General features: G+C 43.0%; 2 protein-coding genes across 2 annotated transcripts in view; one reads left to right on the top strand and one right to left on the bottom strand.

Annotated features, from left to right (window-relative positions):
- Nucleotides 1–21,414, top strand: part of LOC116272091 (putative protein SSX8) — a 47,574-nt gene extending 26,160 nt beyond the window's left edge. The window contains exons 2-4 of the mRNA XM_031660928.1: nucleotides 16,491–16,586; nucleotides 18,655–18,704; nucleotides 20,644–21,414. Of these exons, the coding sequence (XP_031516788.1) occupies nucleotides 16,491–16,586; nucleotides 18,655–18,704; nucleotides 20,644–20,922 (425 nt within the window). The 3' untranslated portion in view covers nucleotides 20,923–21,414. The remainder of the gene's footprint in view (nucleotides 1–16,490; nucleotides 16,587–18,654; nucleotides 18,705–20,643) is intronic.
- The window catches only part of LOC100998162 (putative protein SSX8), a 148,850-nt gene that overhangs the window by 49,129 nt on the left and 77,238 nt on the right, over nucleotides 1–22,483 (bottom strand). The gene's annotated exons all lie outside the window — the stretch shown is intronic.

Below are 22,483 nucleotides of genomic sequence, written 5' to 3'. Positions count from 1 at the left end.
CAGAAAGGAATGCCTGGGTTAAGATAAAGGATTGTGGAGACACAAGTTCATATAAGCAGAGGAAGCCTTCAGGTACTAGGCTTCACAGAGAATAGGTTGTAACATGTTTCTTGTCAGACTTCAAGTCTGTGTTGATGTTGATGTCAGAGAAGTATAATAAGGCATGTCTGACCCCCGTTTCCTGTCGTGGCCTGAAACCGTCTCTCAGGTTAAATTTTAAAAGAGCCCTGGCTGAGGAGGAAATCCATTCAGATGGTTGCGGGGTAGTGGGGGTTAGGATTTTATTTTTGATTTACAAGTCCTATACGATAAAAGTGCATAAATTTTAAAGAACAAGTCTCATGCCTGGTGTATGGACCACACAAAAAGTTCACCAAAGTGTCCAATGCCATAACCAGAGACATTCGAACGACAAATCAGCCTGAGGAGATGATATTTCCACACTGTAGACAGCTTTTCCCAAGACGTCAGAATGAGTCTTCATATCATGAGACTCTTACCTCCTTAATGTCTACATTTTTCACTTGACAGAACCTGACCCCCAAATCCTTTCCTTCACCTAGTGGTCCCTTTTATAGAGTTGGCACTCGGCTTTAATTCAACCCAGTCCTAAAATGCTGCTCAAAGACTACAAGAGGCCTCATTCAGTTCCCCCATAGTCTTTTGACTTGTTTAGCTGTTGGCCCTTAGGCTTGCGATCTTGGTTCAAAACCATTGTACAAACTAAATTTATTGTACTATTGCTAATTATAGCTGGGTGCAGTGGCTCATTCCTGTAATCCTAGCACTTTGGGATGCCAAGGTGGGTAGATCACTTGAGGTCAGGAGTTCGAGACCAGCCTGGTCAACATGGTGAAACCCTGTCTCTATTAAAAGGACAAAATAATTAGCTGTGTGCTGTGGCCTGTGCCTGCGGTCCCAGCTACTCCAAGGCAGGAAAATTGCTTGAACCCAGGAGATGGAGGTTGCAGTGAGCCGAGATCGCGCCATTGCACGCCAGCCTGGGCGACAGAGAGACACGCTGTCTCAAAACAAAAACAAAACAAAACAAAATCCCAGGATCAATAGAAAGGAATGTCAGAGTTAAGATAAAGGACTGTGGAGACCCAAGTTCTTATTTGCAGAGGAAGCCTTCAGGTACTAGGCTACAGAGAAAATAGGTTGTAACATGTTTCTTTTTTTCTTTTTTTTTTTTTTTTTCATCAGAAGGAGTGTCACTCTGTTGCTCAGGCTGGAGTACAGTGGCGTGATCTCAGCTCACTGCAACCTCCGCCTCCCGGGTTCAAGTGATTCGCCTGTCTCAGCCTCCTGAGTAACTGGGATTACAGGTGCCCACCACCGCATCTGGCTAATTTTTGTATTTTTAGTAGAGACGAGGTGTCAACATATTGGTCAGGCTGGTCTCGAACTCTTGACTTCAGGTGATCCACCTGCCTTGGCCTCCCAAAGTGCTAGGATTACAGTTGTGAGCCACCGTGCCCAGCTGTAATATGTTTCTTATCAGACTTCAAGTCTGTGTTGATGTTGATGCCAGAGAGGCATGTCTGACCCCCACTTCCTGTCATGGCCTGAAACCGTCTCTTAGGTTAAATTTTAAAAGAGCCCTGGCTTAGGAGGAAGTACATTCAGATGGTTGGGGGCAGGGGGCTTGGGATTTTATTTTTGATTTACAAGTCCTATAAAACAAAAGTGCATAAATTTTAAACAACAAGTCTCGTGCCTGATGTATGGACCACATAAAAAGTTCACCAAACTGTCCAATGCCATAATCAGAGACATTTGAACGACAAATCAGGGTGAGGAGATGATATTTCCACAATGTAGACAGCTTTTGCGAAGACATCAGAATAAGTTTTCATATCATAATGAGACTCTTACCCCCTGAATGTCTACATTTTTCACTTGACAGAACCTGACCCCCAAATCCTATAATTCACCTAGTGGTCCCTTTTATAGAGTTGGCACTCTGCTACAATTCAACCCAGTCCTAAAATGCTACTGAAAGACTACAAGAGGCCTCATTCACTTCCCCCACAGTCTTTTGATTTGTTTAGCTGGTGGCCTCTAGGCTTGGGATCTTGGTTCAAAACCATTGTACAAACCAAATTTATTACACTATTGCTAATTATAGCTGGGTGCAGTGGCTCATGTCAGTAATCCCAGCATTTTGGGGTGCCAAGGAGGGCGGATCACTTGAGGACAGGAGTTCAAGACAAGCCTGGCCAACATGTTGAAACCCCGTCTCTACTAAAAAGACAAAAATTAGCCGGGTGTGGTGTTGGGCGCCTGTAGTCCCAGCTACTCGGGGGTCTGAGACAGGAAAATCGCTTGAACCAGGGAGGTGGAGGTTGCAGTGAGCAACCTTGCTCACTGCACTGGCTGGATCACACCACTGCACTCCAGCCTGGGCAACAGAGCAAGACTCCATCTTAGAAAACAAAAACAAAAACAAAAACTTAATAAATACAGTTAAGAACCTTTCTTAAAATGCGAAATCTCTGTTTTTATGGACTGATTATTTAAAAGGTAAAGAAAAACAGATCAACATGTTAAGAAAACCCATTTCAAACCTAGAGGAGCAGACTCGCCCTGCTTCAGTGCACCCTTGACACTAATGTTCAATTTTTAGAAAAACCGATAAACAATTTCTTTTCAATCCCAACCAGTCTCATCATATATAAGACTCCCTTCCCAAGGCTCATCCTTCATAAACCCTCAGCAACTTGCCTAGACATTGCATCATTTTTTTACCTTCAGTCTTAGCCGTATAAATTTTCATTTTCATATTGGACTCCATTCCAAGTACCATCCAAGCCTGACCCTGTTTAACTTCTGAGATTAGACAAGATTTGGCACATTCTGGGTGGTATGGCCATAGACTATTTTTTATATTAAAACAATCAATCATTTTATTTTAGGATAAAAATGTATTATCACTCAGACCACGCAAAATTTTGTCAGATAAAAATTATTTTTTGTACATTTGATATATAGAATTTCATATACTAAGAACTTTTAATTTTTAGTAACCTTAATTTTTGGTAACCTTAATTTTTGGTAAAAACCTAGGAAGTAGTTTGGAATTGTTATATATTAACATCTCATGAATATATATTTTATAATCTTTAAAAATATTTTTATAGAACAATTTTCAATGTGGAACAGGGCATTTTATTAACAGATCCAAATACCCTTTGTCTTTTGTAAAACTTGAAAGCCAAGAACAAACTTGTATTTATGTTCAGTGATTTGTATCCCTTGTTTTCTTAGTTGGAAATCATCCCAGCATTTAGTGAGTACCTATTACTTAATCTAACATAATTTTAATATCTCATCTTCATATGGTAAGAGCAAGAGAAAAAAAAAGATTTCAAACTACATGAAAAGTTCACTTATAACATGTATCTCACATTTATCTCATTTATTCATTTTAACCATTATACCTAGATTACTTATGAAAACTGCCATATTAAACAAAGTCAGTTGGCCAGGTGCGGTGGCTCACGTCTATAATCCTAGCACTTTGGGAGGCCGAGGCGGGCAGATCACTTGAGCTCAGGAGTTCAAGACCAGCCTGGCTAACTGGGTGAAACCACATCTCTACTAAAAAATACAAAAGTTCTCTGTTTGTCTGTTACTGGTGTATAAGAATGCTTGTGATTTTTGCACATTAATTTTGTATCCTGAGACTTTGCTGAAGTTTCTTATCAGCTTAAGGAGATTTTGGGCTGAGACAATGGGATTTTCTAAATATACAATCATGTCATCTGCAAACAGGGACAATTTGACTTCTTCTTTTCCTAACTGAATACCCTTGATTTCTTTCTCTTGCCTGATTGCCCTAGCCAGAACTTCCAACACTATGTTGAACAGGAGTGGTGAGAGAGGGCATCCCTGTCTTGTGCCAGTTTTCAAAGTGAATTTTTCCAGTTTTTTCCCATTCAGTATGATATTGGCTGTGGGTTTGTCATAAATAGCTCTTATTATTTTGAGATACGTTCCATCAATACGGAATTTATTGAGCATTTTTAGCATGCAGGGCTGTTGGCAGATACTCAAGCACTAGATTCACTCTTCCAGTGTTTCAAACTCTCTTCCAAGCTCGTCATGGAGATTCAGGGTTGTTTGGGAACGAGAAGGCTATTTGATTTTGATAAAATACAGTGAAACAGCGATCTTTGTTACATAATGTGTTCATCATCCTCTTCATAAGATACTTACCCAATACCGACATTCTGTTAATGAAACAAACTCTGGAAGTTTTTGCGGATCTGCGATTTAAAGTTTTTTTTAAGTTTTCACTTGTAACGTTTTCTTAACTGTCCTTTGGTTCATTAACAGTGCTTAGCAAGAACAACATGCCCTTTAAAAAAGAAATATTTCAAACACACAGAAAAGTATGTGGAATACTATTGAGTCCAGTTGGATCTCAACATTATCCCACTGCTATGTTAGATCTGATTTATTTTTTCAGAATATTAGAAATTCTATAAACACACCAGGAGTGGTAACTCACGCTTGTAAACTCAACTCTTTGGGAGGCTAAGGCAGGTGGATCACCTCAGGTCAGGAAATTTGAGACCAGTCTGGCCAACATGGTGAAACCTATCTCTATCAAAAATACCAAAATTAGCTGGGTGTAGGGGCAGGTGTCTGGGTGTAGGGGCAGGTGTTCGGGAGGCAGGTGCAGGAGAATTGCTTGAACCCAGGAGGTGAAGGTTGCAGTGAGCTGAGATTATGCTATTGTACTCCAGCCTGGGCAACAAGCGCGAAACTCCATCACAAAAAGAGAGAAAAAATAAACAAATAAACAAAAAACACTATCAGCAAGTCATGGCTGAAGCTGTCTGTGCAGTACTCATCAGTCCCTGCCCTCCCTCCTTCTCCACTTACAGCCATTCTTCTCAATTTGATGGCATTTTATTTGCATTCATGTTTTTATACATTTACCATTTACTTATTATCCATAAAAATATACATTCTTCTTTTGCATGTTTTAAAATTTTATATGAATGGCCTCTGTAATTTAAAGATTGCTTGACAAGTGTCTATGCATTTGAAAAAATAAAGATTAAATCCTTACTTTGAACCACATAAAATAATAAATTCTAAAACTTCAGTGACTTAAATGTGAAAATGTGAAGTCATAAAGAACTAGATGAAAATTTAGGAAAATGTTACAGTGTAAGACATCTTGAGTTGGCATAGGCACTTCCTGACATTACACCAAGGCTGTGAACAATGAATCTGACAAATTTAAAGGTGAAAATTAAAGTATCATCTAATTCAACAGACACCATAAACAGCTGTTTAAAAAGGCAACTTTTGGGGAAAATGGTGAAGCATCTGTAATAAATTAAAAGTAACCATCTCTAATATAAAACAAAACTTTTGCGTATCAATAAGAGAAACTGGAACAACCCAATGAAAAAATGTGTTCAAGCATGGCACTACTTCACCGTACAGCAGAAAAGGATTACGAAATACAAAGTATGAAATGAAAATAATAAAGGAAATGGAGAATAGATTCCAGAAGTTTTAACATTCATCCAATAGAAGATCCAGACATACAGAATAGAAAGACTGGGCTGGGCTCAGTGGCTGACGCCTATAATCCCAGCACTTTGGGAGGCCAAGGCAGACACATCACCTGAGGTCTGGAGTTTGAGACCATCCTGGGCAATATGGCAAAACCCCGTCTCTACTAAAAATACAAAAATTAGCCCGGTGTGGTGGTGGGCACCTGAAATCCCAGCCATTGGTGAGCCTGAGGTAGGAGAATCACTTACACCCGGGAGGCAGAGGTTGCAGTAAGCTGGGGTTGTGCCACTGCACTCCACCATTGGTGACAGAGCAAAACTCCGTCTCAAAAAAGAAAAAAAAAAAAAAGAATAGAAAGACTGTAGAGAAGGCAGTACTTGAAGAAATAATGTTCTAGAATTTTCTCAACTGAACAAACAACATGGATCTTCAAACTGAAAAGATTCACCTAGTTCTGAACCTGATTAACACACATATGTGCATGCGCACACACACACACACGCCCTAGGAGTAAAATTTCTAGGATAAACATAAAATCCTGAAAGTCCCCAGAGATAAAGAGAGAAGAGAGAATGCAATGGAGAAGTTTTTCAAGGAGCTGATTAAAAATAACTTTGGACCAGGTGCAGTGGCTTACACCTATAGTCCCAGCATTTTGGTAGGCCAAGATGGGAGGATACCTTGAGCTCAGGAGTTTGAGACCAGCCTGGCCAACAAGGCAAAATCCATCTCTACAAAAAATACAGCAAGTAGCCAGGTGTGGTGCCACGTGCCTGTAGTCCCAGCTACTTGGGAGGCTGAGGCAGGAGAATCGCTTGAGTCCAGGAGGTAGAGATTGCTGTGAGCCCAGATGGTGCCACTGCATTCCAGCCTGGGTGACAGAGCCAGACACTGTCTCAAAAAACCAAACCAAAACAAAAACAAACAAACAAAAAAAGTTGAACTTAGATATCTATATACAGCCAGGATAATCCAGAATGAGGGAAAAATTATTTCAGAAAATTCATGACACATGTATCCTTCAGAAATCACTATTGGTATATAGTCCTATGAGAAGAGAAAAGTAAATTTAAGAGGAAGGAGGTGATTTCAATAAGCAATGGTGAAAAGAAAAACAGTAAAATGTATTAAACAGTGTAAACTTTTGATTGTAAACTTAAAAAAATTATAGTTTTGAAATAAAATTGCAGGTATTATATAAACATAGAAGATGGGAGGAGGGACAGGAAAGAAAAGAGAAGTTCTTTTGCTGTTCAAGGAATGGATACAGATACTAATGAATGATAGAACGGTAGAACGGTTAAAGGCACTAGCATTTCGTTTTCTTTTATTTTAGACAGGGCCTCACTCTGATGCCCAGGCTAGAGTTCCATAGCACAGTCATGGCTCACTGTAGCCCCAGCCTCCTCAGCTCAAGTGCCTCAGCCTCCCATGGAGCTGGGACTACAGGTGTGCACCACCACGCCTGACTAATTAAAAAATATATTTTTTAGTAGAGAGAGGGTCTTGCTCTGTTGCCCAGGCTGATCTTGAACTCTTGTCCTCAAGCAATCCTCCCACCTCTGCCTCTCAAAGTGGTGGGATTACAGCCATGAGCTGCTGTGTACAGTTAACACTAGCATTTTACAGTACAAACTATGGAACCAGATAGCTTGCATTCAGTTTCTGGCTTCTCAACTTATTAAGCTGTGTGACCTTGTGTAAGTCATATAATCTTTCTGTGTCTCAGGCTACTCAAGAGTAAACTGGGGATAACCACATTATCTAACTCATTTGATTGCTATGATTTGATGGGTAAATACATGTAAAGCACTTAGAATAGCACCTGTCATGTAGTTAAGTGGTATATATATTTTAGTTGTTTTTAGTAATGACTTCAAATTACTTTTAAAATGTAAAGGCATATCTGGTTCCAGAAGAGGATGGTGAAGCAGGAATAGTTGCTGGTTTCCTTCCCAAACCCAACCCTACAGATGCCACAGAAGAGGTGGGAAGTGGTTGGAGTTCAGGACAGTTCCCAGTAACAAAACCCTTGATGGTTTGGTCCCCACTGAAGGATGAGATGGCTTAGAGTGGGAAAAGGTCAGAGGCCACTGATGAAGGATCAGCCCAGGTGGAGCTTTCTAAGTTGCATTCTTTTTTCTCCTTGTTTTCTGGAAGGCTTATTACCTGTTCTGTGAACATATAGAGCAGACACTTGGCAGGGCTGGCCCAGTGCTAGCCCAAAGTGGCGTGATAACATTAAGGAATAGGGGGCTTGGAAAGTTCCTAGAAAAAGCGCAGACTCATGAAAGCTGGCCAGTAACTGAGCATTCCTTTCCTACCTCTCCCTCTGCCCTCTGAGCTGGGTAATTACAACCAATATCACCCATTTTGTCTCTGAAAATAAAAAAAAAAAGATCATAAGGACGACTTTACTCAGTGGCAGGACTACTGTGATAGGCACAGGGACCACTGCAATGGGGGATCAACTTCAACTCCACCAAGGACAAGTGGGGATTTGTAGTCAAGGCAGACTACAGTGCAGTGGCTCCTTCTCTGCTCACTGCAACCTCCGGCTCCCGGGTTCAAGTGATTCTCCTGCCTGAACCTCCCAAGTAGCTGAGACTACAGGCATGTGTCACCATGCCCGACTAATTTTTTGTATTTTAAGTAGGGTCAAGGTTTCACTGTGTTAGCCAGGATGGTGTTGATCTACTGATCTTGTGATCCACCCTCCTCAGCCCCGTAAAGTGCTAGGATTACAGGCATGAGCCACCGCACCCGGCCAACATGTTTCTTATCAGACTTCAAATCTATGTTGATGTTGATGCCAGAGAGGTATGTATAATAAGGCATGCTTGACCCACACTTCCTGTAATGGCCTGAAACAGTCTCTCAGGTTAAATTTTAAAAGAGCCCTGGCTTTGGAGGAAGTCCATTCAGATAGTTGGGGGCAGAGGGCTTAGGATTTTATTTTTGATTTACAAGACCTATATAATAAAACTGCATAAATTCTAAAGAACAAGTCTTGTGCCTGATGTATGGACCACACAAAAAGTTCACCAAAGTGTCCAATGCCATAACCAGAGACATTCGAATGACAAATCAGGATGAGAAGTTGATGTTTCCACACTGTAGACAGCTTTTTCCAAGATGTCAGAATAAGTCTTCATATCATAATGAGACTCTTATTCCCTGAATGTCTACATGTTTCACTTGACAGAACCTGACCCCCAAATCCTTTAATTCACTTAGTGCTCCCTTTTATAGAGTTGGCACTCTGCTTTAATTCAACCCAGTCCCAAAATACTACTCAAAGACTACAAGAGATCTCATTCAACTGCCCCATAGTCTTGTGATTTGTTTAGCTGGTGGCCCCTAGGCTTGGGATCTTGGTTCAAAATCATTGTACAAAGTAAATTTATTGTACAATTGCTAATTATAGCTGGGTGCAGTGGCTTATGCCTGTAATCCCAACACTTTGGGATGCCAAGGCAGGCAGATCACTTGAGGCCAGGAGTTTTACACCAGCCTAGCTAACATGGTGAAACCCTGTCTCTACTAAAAACACAAAAATTAGCCGGGTGTGGTGGTGGGTCCCTGTAATCCCAGCTACTCGGGAGGCTGAGGCACAAGAATCACTTGAACCTGGGAGGTGGAGGTTGTAGTGAGCAACCTTGCTTACTACGGTGGCTGGATCGCACCACTGCACTCCAGCCTGGGTGACAGAGCGAGACTCCATCTCAGAAAACGAAAAGAAAAACAAAAACCTAATAAATGCAGTTAGGAAACTATCTTAAAACACAAAATCCCCAAATTTTTAGACTGATTATTTAAACGATAAAGAAAAACAGATCAACATGTTAGGGAAACTTATTTCAAACCAAGAGGAGCAGACTCGCCCTGCTTCAGTGCACCCTTGACACTAATGTTCGATTTTTAGAAAAACTGATAAACAATTTATTTTCAATCCCAACCAGTCTGATCATATGTAAGACTCCCTTCCCAAGGCTCATCCTTCATAAACTCTCAACAACTTGCCTAGACATTCCATCATTTTTTACCCCCAGTCTTAGTCCCATAATTTTTCATTTTTATATTGGACTCCAATCTAAGTACTAGTAAAATGTTAGAGGAAAGGGATAAACTGATGAAATGACTCTTAAGCAAAAAGGATCCAGGGAAATTCTCAGCCTATCAAGATTTCAAAAGACACTAAAATTAGGAGAGGCACTGTCAGGAAGGTATGCTCTATCAGGAAGGTATGCTCTAGAGAGAAAGTCAAGAATGGGGCCATGTTTGCTAGTGCTGAAGAGATTAGGCACGTGATCACATTCTTCCACGCGCCCTCAGCCATAGCTGCTAATAGAAATGATAATATCTGGGAAAGATCCACAAAAGTTGGCCCTGCTGGTCTAAAAGGTGTGGGAATCACTATGACATACATTCTGGTGAGGAGGGCCATGGGACCAGAGAGGGGAGAGCTTCAAGCAGAGGGATTATTCTGAGTCCTTGAAACAAAATGGAATTTGTTCCACTAGATTTCAAAATGGTTGGAAGCAGCGACTCCTTTCCCTTTCTTCCATTTTCTCCTTATTTGAAATGGAAACATCTGTAACTATTATCTCACTTCTGTCCCGGCCACTGTATTTTTGAAACAGATAACTTGTTTTCTAGTGTCACGAATTCACAGCAGGAGAATTTGCCCTTTCTATAACCAGAGTCTTCATCCATATCTATTTTAGATGAGGAGACTTGGTACTTCTGAGTTGATCTTATTTGGATAAGATGTCGACTTCAGCTAATGTTGCATGGTTTGAGACATTTGGAGGATTTGGGGGATGGGGTGCATGCATTTGCATGTGGGAGATGTGAACTGGGGCCAGAGAGGGCAGGCTGTGGTAGACTGAACAATGTCCTCCAAAAGATAGCCACATAGTAACCCCTGGAACCTGTGAGCGTTAACTTACAACAAAAAAAGTAATTATGTTGGCCAGGTGTAGTGGCTCACACCTGTAATCCCAGTACTTTGGGAGGCCAAAGCAGGTGGATCACGAAGTCAGGAGTTCAAGACCAGCCTGGCTAAGATGGTGAAACCCCATCTCTACTCGCTAAAAATACAAAATTAACTGGGCATGGTGGTGGACATCTGTAATGCTAGCTACTCAGGAGGCTGAGGGGCAAGAGAATGGCTTGAACTCGAGGCAGAGGTTGCAGTGAGCCTGCAGATCATACTCACTGCACTCCAGCCTGGTAACAGGAGTGAGACTCCCCTGTCCCAAAAAAAAAAAAAAAAAAAAAGTAATTATGTTAAAGATCCTGAGATGGGGAGATTCTCCTGGATTATCTGGGTGGGCCCTAACACACAATGAGTGTCCTTATCAGATTGAGGCAGGAGATCTGACACAGACAGAAGAGAAGAAGGCAGTATGACTGCCATGGTTTGAATGTCCCCATCAAAACTTGTGTTGAAATTAATTGCCACTGTAACAATATTAAGAGGTGAGGCTGTCAGAAGTGACACGCCATTGTCATAAGAGTGGATTAGTTATCACAAGACTGGGTTTGTTATAAAAGGAGCTTAGTCAGAGTTTTCTCTGTCTGTCTCCTGCACTTGCTTTTTGCCTTTCATCCTTCCACCATTACTTACACTGCAATTTACAAAGGAAAGAGATTTAATTGACTACAGTTCCGGGCAAGGCTGGGGAGGCCTCAGGAAACAATCATGGCTAAAGGTGAGGAGAAAGCAAAGACTTCTTCACATGGTGGCAGAGACAGAAGTGCAAGCAGGGAAATGCCAGATGCTATAAAACCATCAGATCTCTGAGAACTCATCAAGTCACAAGAACAGCATGGGGAAAACTATTCCCATGGGGATTTTAATCCGTGGGATTGCAATTGAGATGAGATTTGGGTGGAGACACAGAGCCAAACCATATCAAGCCAGCAAGCCAAGAAATGCTGGCAATCACCGGAAGCTGGAAGTATAAGAACAGATTCTCTCCTAGAGCCTCTGTGAAGAGTACAGCCCTGCTGACAACTTGATTTCAACTCAGTGAAACTGATTTCAGGATTTCTGGCCTCCAGACTTGTGAGAGAATAAATTTATGTCGTTTATGCCACAAAGTTTGTGGTAATTTGTTACAGCAGCCAGAGGGAATTTTGGGGTGATTGTAAGGAGGATGTAAAATTATGTTAAAGAACCTTGCAGTTGTAAGATGCATTCATTCATTCAACAAATAGTTGAGGCAATATACAAGAGTAATGCAAAGTCTAGACTTTGAGGCTGGACGTGGGGTGGTTCACTTCTGTAATTCCAGTGTTTTGGGAAGCCAAGGCAGGAGGATTGCTTGAGGCCAGGATGCCACTCCCAGCCCAGTGGGGGCACAGCACCCCATCTCTAAAAAAAAGTATTTTAATAAAATAAAAAGAAATACACAAATAAAAGCACAGACTTTGGACTCAATTCATCTTGGGATGAATCCCAGCTTTGTCACCCACAGACCTTGAGCAGACTGTTTACCCTCTGAGCCTCGTCTCAACATCTGCACACTGGGGATGATAATAGTATTTAACTCTCAAAAGAACGCCAGAAAATTAATGGGAAGATACATAAAGGGTTTTGTGCTGGGCCCAAGGGCCATTGCCCTGTCCCTTCTAACAGAGATCAGCTAAGTCATTCTGGGAGGATTTTAGGAGAGATCAAGGGTGTAGATGGAAAGCCCAGAGAGGAATGGGACATGTTAGAGTGTACTAAGGATGGGGGGTAGGGGGGAGACTTCAGACAAATTGACTTGTAAGCCCCTGATGAACACAGTGACCCTAATTACATACTCTTTTAATATCCATACTATAAATGCTATTAATATCAATGGGTAAAATATATTTTCTGTCTCTTTGGTCTTCTAGAAAAAGTAAGAAGTGTTGTTTTTATTTTTTAGTTTAAATTTCTTTTAAAAAATTTTTATAGAGATGTAGTCTCACTATGTATCTCAGATTGTTCTGGAACTCCTGGCCTCAAGTGATCCTTCTACCTCCCCTGCCTCAGTCTCTCAAAGTGTTGGGATTACAGGCATGAGCCACTGGGACTGGCTCACTGAAATTTTTTCTTTCTTTCTCTTCCATCTCTCTCTCTCTTTTTTTTTTTTTTTTTTTGACAAGATCTCGGCCTAGGCCCAGGCAGCAGTGGCCAGATTCATGGCTTGGGGCTTTACCTCGCGACTCCTGGGCTCAAGCTGATCCTCAGCCTCTAAGAGCTGGGACTACAGGCACACACTTCCCCATCCTCGGGCTAATTTTATTTAGAGATTTATTTTTGTAGAGATAAAAGACAGGGTATCAGCCTGGTTGCTCCAGGCTGGGTGTACAATGTGATCGTGGCTCACTGCAACTTGGCCTGGTTCAAGGTTTGATCCACCTCAGCTGTGGCCTCCCAAAGTGCTGGGATTGGCAGGAGCCACTGCGGCCCGGGCCCAAATTCTCTACACACAGAGTTCCTAGGAAAAATCCCATACATGAAAAAAAAAAGTTAAAAACTGGACAGGAAGGATTTGAGATGGCGACCTGCTTCAGATACACTGCTTATTTAAAACTGGATAACAAAATGCACCGTGTGGGGGTGGGGGATAGGAAAACGGCAAGACAAAACCAGCCCATGGGTACTCTGATTTTGAAAGGATTTAAAGAGAAAATCAGAGCATGTACCTGAACTTGGAGTAGCCAATCCCAGGGATGCTTTAGGCGGAAAATCAGGAGTCTCTGCCCTTTGCTTTGGAGGAGGTTCCTGTCCCTGAGCCTGGACTGAGAGACCCCACATCAGCTTTGGCTTGTCCCGCCTCACTGTTCCTGACTCCCCACCACAGATGGAGTTCACCACCGCCCTGATTGGTCCACATCCTGGGGCAGTGACATCACAGAATATTTTCTCCTCCTCCAGCCACACTCCTTTGTCGCTAACTGCTGCTGACCTCACCACTACTTTGTCTCTGGAGGTGTAGGGTTCTCTTGAAGGGACACCTAGCGGCCAACGGGGCAGATAGGAAAAGGAGGAAGCCTCCTGTAGGGGCCTCCCCAAGGCTTGGGCTTCCCAGTGGGCCTGAGGACTGAAAGACAACTAATGCCTTCAGGGCGATCATCATGGAGGAGCTCCCGCCGGGCCTCAAGGCCACAGGCCTTAAAGCGCCGCCCCACCTCTGGAAACATTTTTCATTTTTATTTTAGTAGAGACGTGGGATTCGCTATGTCGGCTGCCTGGCCTGCGATCCTCCCACCTCGGTCTTCGACCAGGCACGCACCACCCTACTCTCAGTAATATTTTTTTATTTTTCAGTTTTTAGTAGAGACAGTTTTCGCCATGTTGCCAGGCTGGCCTCAACCGCCTGCCCGCCAGTCCTCCCGCCTTGGCCTGGGACTACAGGCATTTCACCAATCCTCGCTCCCACTATTTTTTTATTTTTCATTTTTAGTTCAGGACGGCTTTGCTGTGGCTGGCCAGGCTGGCTCAGACCGCCTGTGCTTAAGCAGTCCTTCTGCCTCGCCGGGACTACAGAAGGGCACCAGCCTGCCCACGCTTTCTTTTTTAGTAGAACTGGTTTCATTCATGCTGGCCAGGCTGGTCTTCAACATCCCAGGCCTGCATCCTCCCACCTTGGTTCAGGTCTACAGGTGTGTGCCGCTACACCCCTGCTAGGTTTTTGGTAGGTATTTTTATTTTTATTTTTATTTATTTATTTATTTACTCTTTTAGAGACGGGTTTCCATTATGTTGGCCAGGTCGGTGGCTGACCCCTGGCCTCAAGCAATCCTGCCACCCTGCTTCAGGAACTACAGGCAGGAGCCTCACCCGCCCATATTTTCTTGTTATTGTTGTTAGTAGGAATGGGGTTTTGCTGGTGCTGGCCAGGCTGACTCGACCTCCTGGGCCTGGTAGAGATCCTCTTTGCCTCATTCGGGACTACAGGCATGCACCCTCACCGCACTCTTAATATCACTTTTTATTATTATTTTTAGTAGAGGGTTTCACTAGGTTGGCTAGGCTGGTATCCACCTCGTGGGCTCAAGCGATCTGCACTGCCCTCCAAAATGCTGGGATTACAGGCATGAGCCACCGCGTCTTGGTCGATTGCTGCAACCTGAAATGCCCCCACATTCTCTAAGGATGGCGGGCTCTTCTTCTATAATTTACATAAATAACCCGGGTAATAGTTTCCTAAATCCATTCATATTAGCTAAGCGTCGTTTGTCTTCAATAGAACAGAACCCCCATCCCTCTGCCTGATCAAATCCATCACCAAAGAGACCATGTTGTCTCTGGGACTCACTTCTTCATTTATTGAGTGGGGTGTCAGAACGCCCCACCAATAAAATTATACAGTTACCTCCCTGCCTCCCAACAAGGTCTGTACATCTTCCAGGTAAACCTAGCTCCAGGGAAACTACTAACAACATTAGCTACCCTCCCCAAAAGACCTCGTTGTTTTGTCTATAGGGAAACCTGTCACCCCTAATCAGTACTCTCCCAGAGACCCCTGGGCTCCTGTTTCATCTTTGACTTCTCCCATGTCCTTACTCAGGACAGATAGTCTCTGGATGGAGAAATGCAGCACCTGGATTCCAGGTGACTGAATGTAATGGCCTTCAGGAGATTTCTCCTCCTCTACAGGACCAAAGATGCTGTGGCTGGAAAGTCTCAGGCTGTTTCTCTTGCAGGTCAGACTGCTCCCCGTGCCATGAACAGAGACACTTTGCAAAGAGAGACCCAGGGATGATGTGCTAAACATCAGAGAACAGAAGCATGGTGAGGTGACCTGAGGGGCATAGCAGCTGTTCAGGGCATAGAGTAGGCTGGACCAGATTTGGAGGAGGGGAGGACAGAGGTACTGTGAAAGGAGCAGGGTCCCAGGGAGATCTGGACCGCTGGGAGCATCCCATCTTCACTGGCCATCACCTAGCATCCCTGGAGACAGGTCTGTGCATGTGCACTGCATTTGGTGAATCTCAGTCCATTCTGCAAGGTGTGGGGAAGAGAGCCAGCCAGCAAGCATTAAAGTCTTACTGTGGCAGCGGAGAAGCTAGGAAGGTCCCCATGTTCTCTCAGTTGGGCCATGGCATCAACCACAGGATGGATTTCCTCATCATCCCCACTTCCCAGATCCAGCACACAGAAGCGGCTCCAGCTAGGCAGACATGCCTAGCTGTCACTGCCAGAATTTCTTTTTTTTCCTAGGCCTTCGTTGGTATTAAGCAAATACTTCTAAGAAAGAGTGGGAAAAGATGAAATACTGGAGAAAATCAACTGTGTGCATATGAATACAGAAAGTATGAGGCCATGACTAAACTAGGGTAACAGAAAGTTCTAGGAATGACAAGTCTGGGGACACATGAGCATCCCTTTTCCTGTTTTGCCTAGTTCTTAGGCTGCAGAAAGTACCCCACATTTTCCTTTGGTAACAGGGAAAAATTGGTGAGGCAGCTTCTGGGTGTTCTGCTCCTTCCTATCCTGTCAGGCTGAGGACAGGGGCTGGCCACAGTGGAGCTTCTATACCTGATCCTGACTGCCCGGAGGGCGTCCTTTTTCTGATGAGCCTGACCATCTCTTGTGGTATCAGCACATCTGCCACCCCATCTTCCTCTCTTCTCGGCTTCTCTCTCTCTCTCTCTCTCTTTGTCAGAGTCCCCACTGTCACCTGCCAGCAGTGCACCCCAGCCCAATGCAGCCCTCGAACCTGGCTCCAATCCCTCCTGTCTGTGCCTTAAGTGCAGCTGGCTACAGGCACATGCCACCTCATGCCCAATCCACTTTTATTTCATATTTTATAGATATAGTCTCTATGTTACCCAGGCTCTCTTGAACTCCTGGCCCTGCTAACCTCCCACCTCAGCCCTCCCAAAGTGCTGCTGAGGCCGCACATGAGCCACTACAGGCCTAAGTTTGTCTCTTAAGGAATAAACATTTTGCTTCTTTCTAGGTTTCAATGTCACCCTCCCACCTTTCATGCGTAATAAACGGGCCACAGACTTCCAGGGGAATGATATTGATAATGACCGTAACCGCAGAAATGAGGGTGAGTAGATGGGAAGGGGCTGGAAAGGGTCTCCTTAAGCCTAACTGCTTTTCAGCTCAGCTATCTGGGAAGGATCCTCAGGCATTTGTTCCCTCATACACATCAGGGCTGAGTTAAAAAAAAAAAATTTGCATACAGAAAGTTAACTACAGAGATCATTCATAAAATTATAAAACATGTAAAACAAGAATATGAATATTTATGGATAATAAGCAAATGGTAAATGCATAAAACATGAATGTGAATAAAAAGCCATCAAATTGAGGAGACTGACTGTAAATGGACAAGGAGCAGGGGCACGGATTGGTGAGTGCTGCACAGACAGCTTCAGTCATGACTTATTGATAGTGTTTTTATTTGGTTTTGTTTTGTTTTTGTTTTGTTTTGTTTTGTTTTGTTTTTTGAACTGGAGATTCACTCTTGTTGCCCAGGCTGGAGTGCAGTGGCACAGTCTCAGCCCACTACAACCTCTGCCTCCTGGGTTGAAGAGATTCTCCTGTCTCAGCCTCCTGAGTAGATGGGATTACAGGCGCCGGCCACCATGCCCACTTAATTTTTGTATTTTTAGTAGAGACGGGGTTTCACCGTGTTGGCCAGGCTGGTCTCAAACTCCTGACCTCAAGTGATCCACCCTCCTCAGCCTCCCAAAGTGCTGGGATTTCAGGCATGAGCTATTGCACCCAGCCCGTTAATAGTGTTTCTAACATTCTGAATAAATAAATCAGATCTAACATAGTCATGGGGTAATGTTGAGATGCGACCGAATTCAATATTATTCCCCATACTTTTCTGTGTGTTTGAAATATTTCTTTTTTAAAGGACATGTTGTTCTTGCTAAACACTGTTAATGAATCAAAGCACAGTTAAGAAAATTTTAAGGCCGGACGCTGTGGTTCACGCCTATAATCCCAGCACTTTGGGAGGCCGAGGAGGGCAGATCACCTGAGGTCAGGAGTCCGAGACCAGCCTGACCAACATGGAGAAACCCCGTCTCTACTAAAAAAAAAAGCACAAAATTAGCCAGGCATGGTGGCACATGCCTCTAATCCCAGCAACTAAGGAGGGTGAGGCAGGAGAATCGCTTGAACCTGGGAGACAGAGGTTACGGTGAGGTGAGACCGCATCATTGCACTCCAGCCTAGGCCACAAGAGCAAAACTTCGTCTCAAAAAAAAAAAAAAAAAAAAATTTAAAAGTGAAAAAAAAGAAAATGTTAAAAGTGTAGATTTGCCAAAAACTTCCAGTGATTGTTTCATTAACAGCATGTAGATTTTGGATAAATATCATAAGAGAAATGGTGATGAACACATTATGTAATGAAGATTGCTGTTTCTCTGTATTTTATTAAAACCGTAGATAACATAGGGTGAAAAAAAGACAGCTCCTTAGGTAGAGATCTTTGTGCATTTCAGGAATATAAAGGGGACATATGTGTTTACTGGCTCTTCTGCACTGACAATGCAATCATAAGATAAGGTCAGAATGTCCAAACCAGCTCTAATAGACCTATTACTCCCCAACTAAACAGGCCAGATTCTACCATCTCCCACAATCACTATAAGAGGTCTGACAATCCAGTGCTTGAGTATCTGCCAAGTTTTTGACATTAAAGGAGTGTCTTTATACTGAAAATATTTCAGAGCCACTGAACTAAATCATCCATGGTTCATCACACATTTAGCAGCTTAATATGCATACCATAAGATTCACCCATTTGAAGTGTACAGTGATTTTTAGTTGTTGTACATCTTGAGTGGATACAGTTCAGATTCCCAACTAATCAATTTAATTATTTGGGAAAAAGTAAAAGATACGTAATGACATAAGATGAGACTGTGATGGGGTTTAACCCCCATTTGATAAACCATGAGATGGAAAATTCTGAATTGATGCCACAGATAAATGCACCAACCATGACTAAACATAATTCAGAAGCAAATCTGAAATAACTCCTCAACAGTGAGTGGACTCATAACCCTCCGCTGCAGAATGCCCTGATGCAACAGAAGTCTCTCTAGAGTTTGGAAATCTTTACCAACAAAGAAAAATGCTGATGTATTCTCTTTCAGTTGGACGTCCTCAGACGACTTTTGGCAAGCTCCAGAGAATCGTCCCGAAGGTGAGTATCTCTCAAATCCAAAGGACCAGAGAACCTTTGTCCCTTCACGGATGTGAACACTGGTAAGAGTGGGAGAATATCAAAAATGCCCTCATTGCCTCCTTCTCCCCATGTCTATCACAACACCTGATGTAGCATTGACAGCTTTTGTTTTCATAGTGATGCCAGATACTATTTTAATAACTTCACATGAAGTAATGTAGTGAATCCATGAGAAGACCTCTATGATGTTGTGTCTGTTATTATCTCCAAATAATAATGAGTCACACACTTCAGTGTTTATAAAAGCCATGTGACTTGGCGCAAATCTTCTAAGTTCTCTGAGCTCCAGATTCCTGGTCCATGAAATGGAAGTGAAGAATCATAGTTCATGTTATAGATCATAATTATCAGCAAAATAATGAAATGAGGCTATCATGGTACAGAGATGTTAAAGAATTTTCCTGAGGCGGAGTGGCAGGGGTAGTTTAATCCAGAGCTCCAAGCCATTTAAAGCTCATTCACGTTTGCATTTATTTATGAAGTTCAGATGTTGCTCACTAGGGATTTACCCCATAGGGCCTGCTGGTGCTTCCGTTGAGACACCCATTCTCGCAACAGGAAGGACCAGCTGGCCTCTCCTCTGTTACCAGGGCCGCTTGCATGGCTTAGGAATCGCTTTGACTGTTGGCCCCTCCTTGAGCTCCTTGAGGGCCTTGTCTGCACCTGGGGCATCCGGGAAGCCCCAATCCCAGCCCAGGGGATCCCTCGGAGGTCCCTGAATGAGTGATCCCACAAGTGCAGATTCAACTCTGGTTTAGAGGGTAAAGGAATGTGGGAGTTGAGTTGCCAGTGTGGAGACCAAATTCAAAGAAGGAAACAGAAAGGTGTTAATTGTTGTTATTATTATTACATTTAAACAGTATTTACAAGCTCAGAGAGGACTTTCCCTTAGCCTATTTTACATGTATCGTTCACTATTTCATAAGTGAGGAAGCTGAGTAAAAAGTAGCTTAAGGGCCAGGCCCGATGGCTCACGAGTGTAATCCCAGCATTTTGGGAGGCCGAGGTGGGCAGATCATGAGGTCAAGAGATAGCATCCTGCCCAACATGGTAAAACCTCATCTTTACTAAAAATACAAAACTTAGTGGGGCGTGGTAGTGCCTGCCTGTAGTCCCAGCTACTCAGGAGGCTAAGACAGGGGAATCACTTGACCCGGGGGAGGGGGAGATTGCAGTGAGCCGAGATCTTGCTACTGCACTCTAGCCTGGTGACAGAGCGATACTTTGTCTCAAAAAGAAAAAAGAAAAGCAAAGAAAAAAGTAGCTTAAGATTGTTGGTCAGTGACATATCCCAATGTAACCAGAATTGGTATGGGTACCACCTCACTGAATTCCACATTCAATGTTGGTGCCTCTCTAGGGTGCTATGCCATATCTGGTACTGCTTTGTTTGCTGCCTAGATTAATTTCAGCAAACCATTTCTTTCCCTCTCCCTTCCTTGTATTCATCTCCCCACAGTATCTTTCCCAGCAATGTTTTGTCCCCTCGCTACGTATTTACATTTAGACTCCCAGCAACTGACTACAAGCCTTTATGGGATCCCTTGTATTTTACAGAAGCTCTTCCATTTGTAGACCTTTTGAATTCTTAGAATGCTATTTTTCTCCAAATCTTCTGTATACCACACTCTCAATTACATGGAGATTTCTGCTGTTTGCACAAATGTCAGTCTTAAAAGAGTGTGAAGATAAGCATTCTAGCCCTGGAAACCCCATTCATTTAGGCCATTCCTTTCCCTTCTAACCTCCCAGGTTTCTCCTTATTTAGGTAAGTGTAACTCTCCCAGCGTTGCTGAGAATATTGATTAAGGTAATGCATGTGAAGACGCTTTGTAAACTCTAAAGCACTATAGAAATTTCACTGATACTGTTTATCTGTGACCTTCACATTGTAAAGAGAATGCTCAAGAAGCCAGCAGAGGAAGGAAATGATTCAAAGGGAGTACCAGAAGCATCTGGCCCACAAAATGATGGGAAACAGCTGTGCCCCCCGGGAAAAGCAAATACCTCTGAGAAGATTAACAAGAGATCTGGTAAGAGGAAACAATTCAGGAGCAACCACTGTAGCTTCCCTGGCTATGTTCAGGTGTGTGGACTGGGTGCGTGGCATGGATCCCAGACAAACCTGGGTCCAGGCTGGGCTGAGGAGCTTACCCAGCTCCAGATGAGATGTTAGAGATGACTTTCAGAGACACAGACTGGAGTTGTAAAAAACCACGTGTCTTGGGGCAAGTCTTCCAAATTTTCTCAGTTCCAGATTCCTAGTCCATAAGATAGAAATAAAGAATCATAGTTCATAAATGGTTTGGAGGCGTTAAATTAAATCTAGAAGCCTGATGACGTGAAAGGTGCTCAAGCAATTTTATCTGTGATAATCTGGAATCATATCTTAGTCAGCTCAATGCCTGATACTCAACACATGTGTACTTCAGAGATATTGCAGGTTCTGTTACAGACCACTGCAATAAAGTGGGTCACACACATTGTTTTTTGTTTGTTTCACAGTGCATAAAAACATTATGTTTACACTATAGTGTAGTCTACTAAGTGTGCAATAGCGTTATGTGTAAAAATGTACATACCTTAATTTTAAAATAATTCATTGTTAAAAATGCAAACAATCTTCTGAGCCTTCAGTGAGTCACACTCTCTTTGCTGGTGGAGGGTCTTGCCTCGGTGTTGATGGCTGCTGGCTGATCAAGGTGGTGGTTGCTGAAGGGTGGAGTGGCTGTGGCAGTTTCTTAAAAGAAGACAACAATGAAATTTGCCACATTGATTAGCTCTCCCTTTCATGAAAGATTTCTCTGTACTATGTGATGCTATTGGATAGCATTTTACTCACAGTAGAACTTCTTTCAAAGTTAGAGTCAATCTTCTCTAGCTATGAAAGTTTTAGATGGCATCACCTTCCAATAGAAGGCTATTTTATCTATATTGAAAATCTGTTGTTTAGTGTAGCCACCTTCATCAGTGATTTTAGCTAGATCTTCTGCATAGGTTGCTTCAGCTTCTCCATCAGGGTTTGCTGCTTCACCTTGCACTTTTATGTTACAGAGACGGCTTCTTTCCTTAAATCTCACGAACCAACCTCTGCTAGCATCCGACATTTCTTTTGCAACTTCGTCACCCTCTCAGCTTTCATGGACTTGAAGAGAGTTCGGGTCTTGCTCTGAATTAGACTTTGGTTTAAGGGAATGTTGTGGCTGGTTTCATCTTCTATCCTGACTACTCAACTTTTCTCTATTTCAGCAGCTTGGCTGTTTGGTTCAGGAGGCCTAGCTTTCAGCCTATCTTGGCCTTCCTCAATAACCTTGGCCATTTCTAGCTTCTGATTTAATGTGAGAGACATGTGACTCTTCCTTTCATTTGAACACATAGCCACCATTGTAAGGTTCTTCATCATCCTAATTTCAGTGTTGCTGTGTCTCAGGAAATAGGGAGGCCCAAGAGGAGGAGAGATGGGGAACAGCTCATCAGTGGAGCAGTCAGAACACACACGACATTGATCAATTACGTTCCTCATCTTCTGTAGGGGCAGTTCCTGGTACCCCCAAAACATTTACACACAACAGCGTGACTGTAGTCAATAATAAGTTAATCACACATTTAAAAATAACTAAAAGAGTGTAAATGGGCCGGGCGCAGTGGCTCAAGCCTGTAATCCCAGCACTTTGGGAGGCCGAGACGGGCGGATCACGAGGTCGGGAGATCGAGACCATCCTGGCTAACACGTTGAA

This window comes from Papio anubis, chromosome X, assembly GCF_008728515.1.
Source record: "Papio anubis isolate 15944 chromosome X, Panubis1.0, whole genome shotgun sequence".
Classification (NCBI taxonomy): Eukaryota; Metazoa; Chordata; class Mammalia; order Primates; family Cercopithecidae; genus Papio; species Papio anubis.
This window is presented reverse-complemented; position numbering and strand designations above follow the sequence as displayed.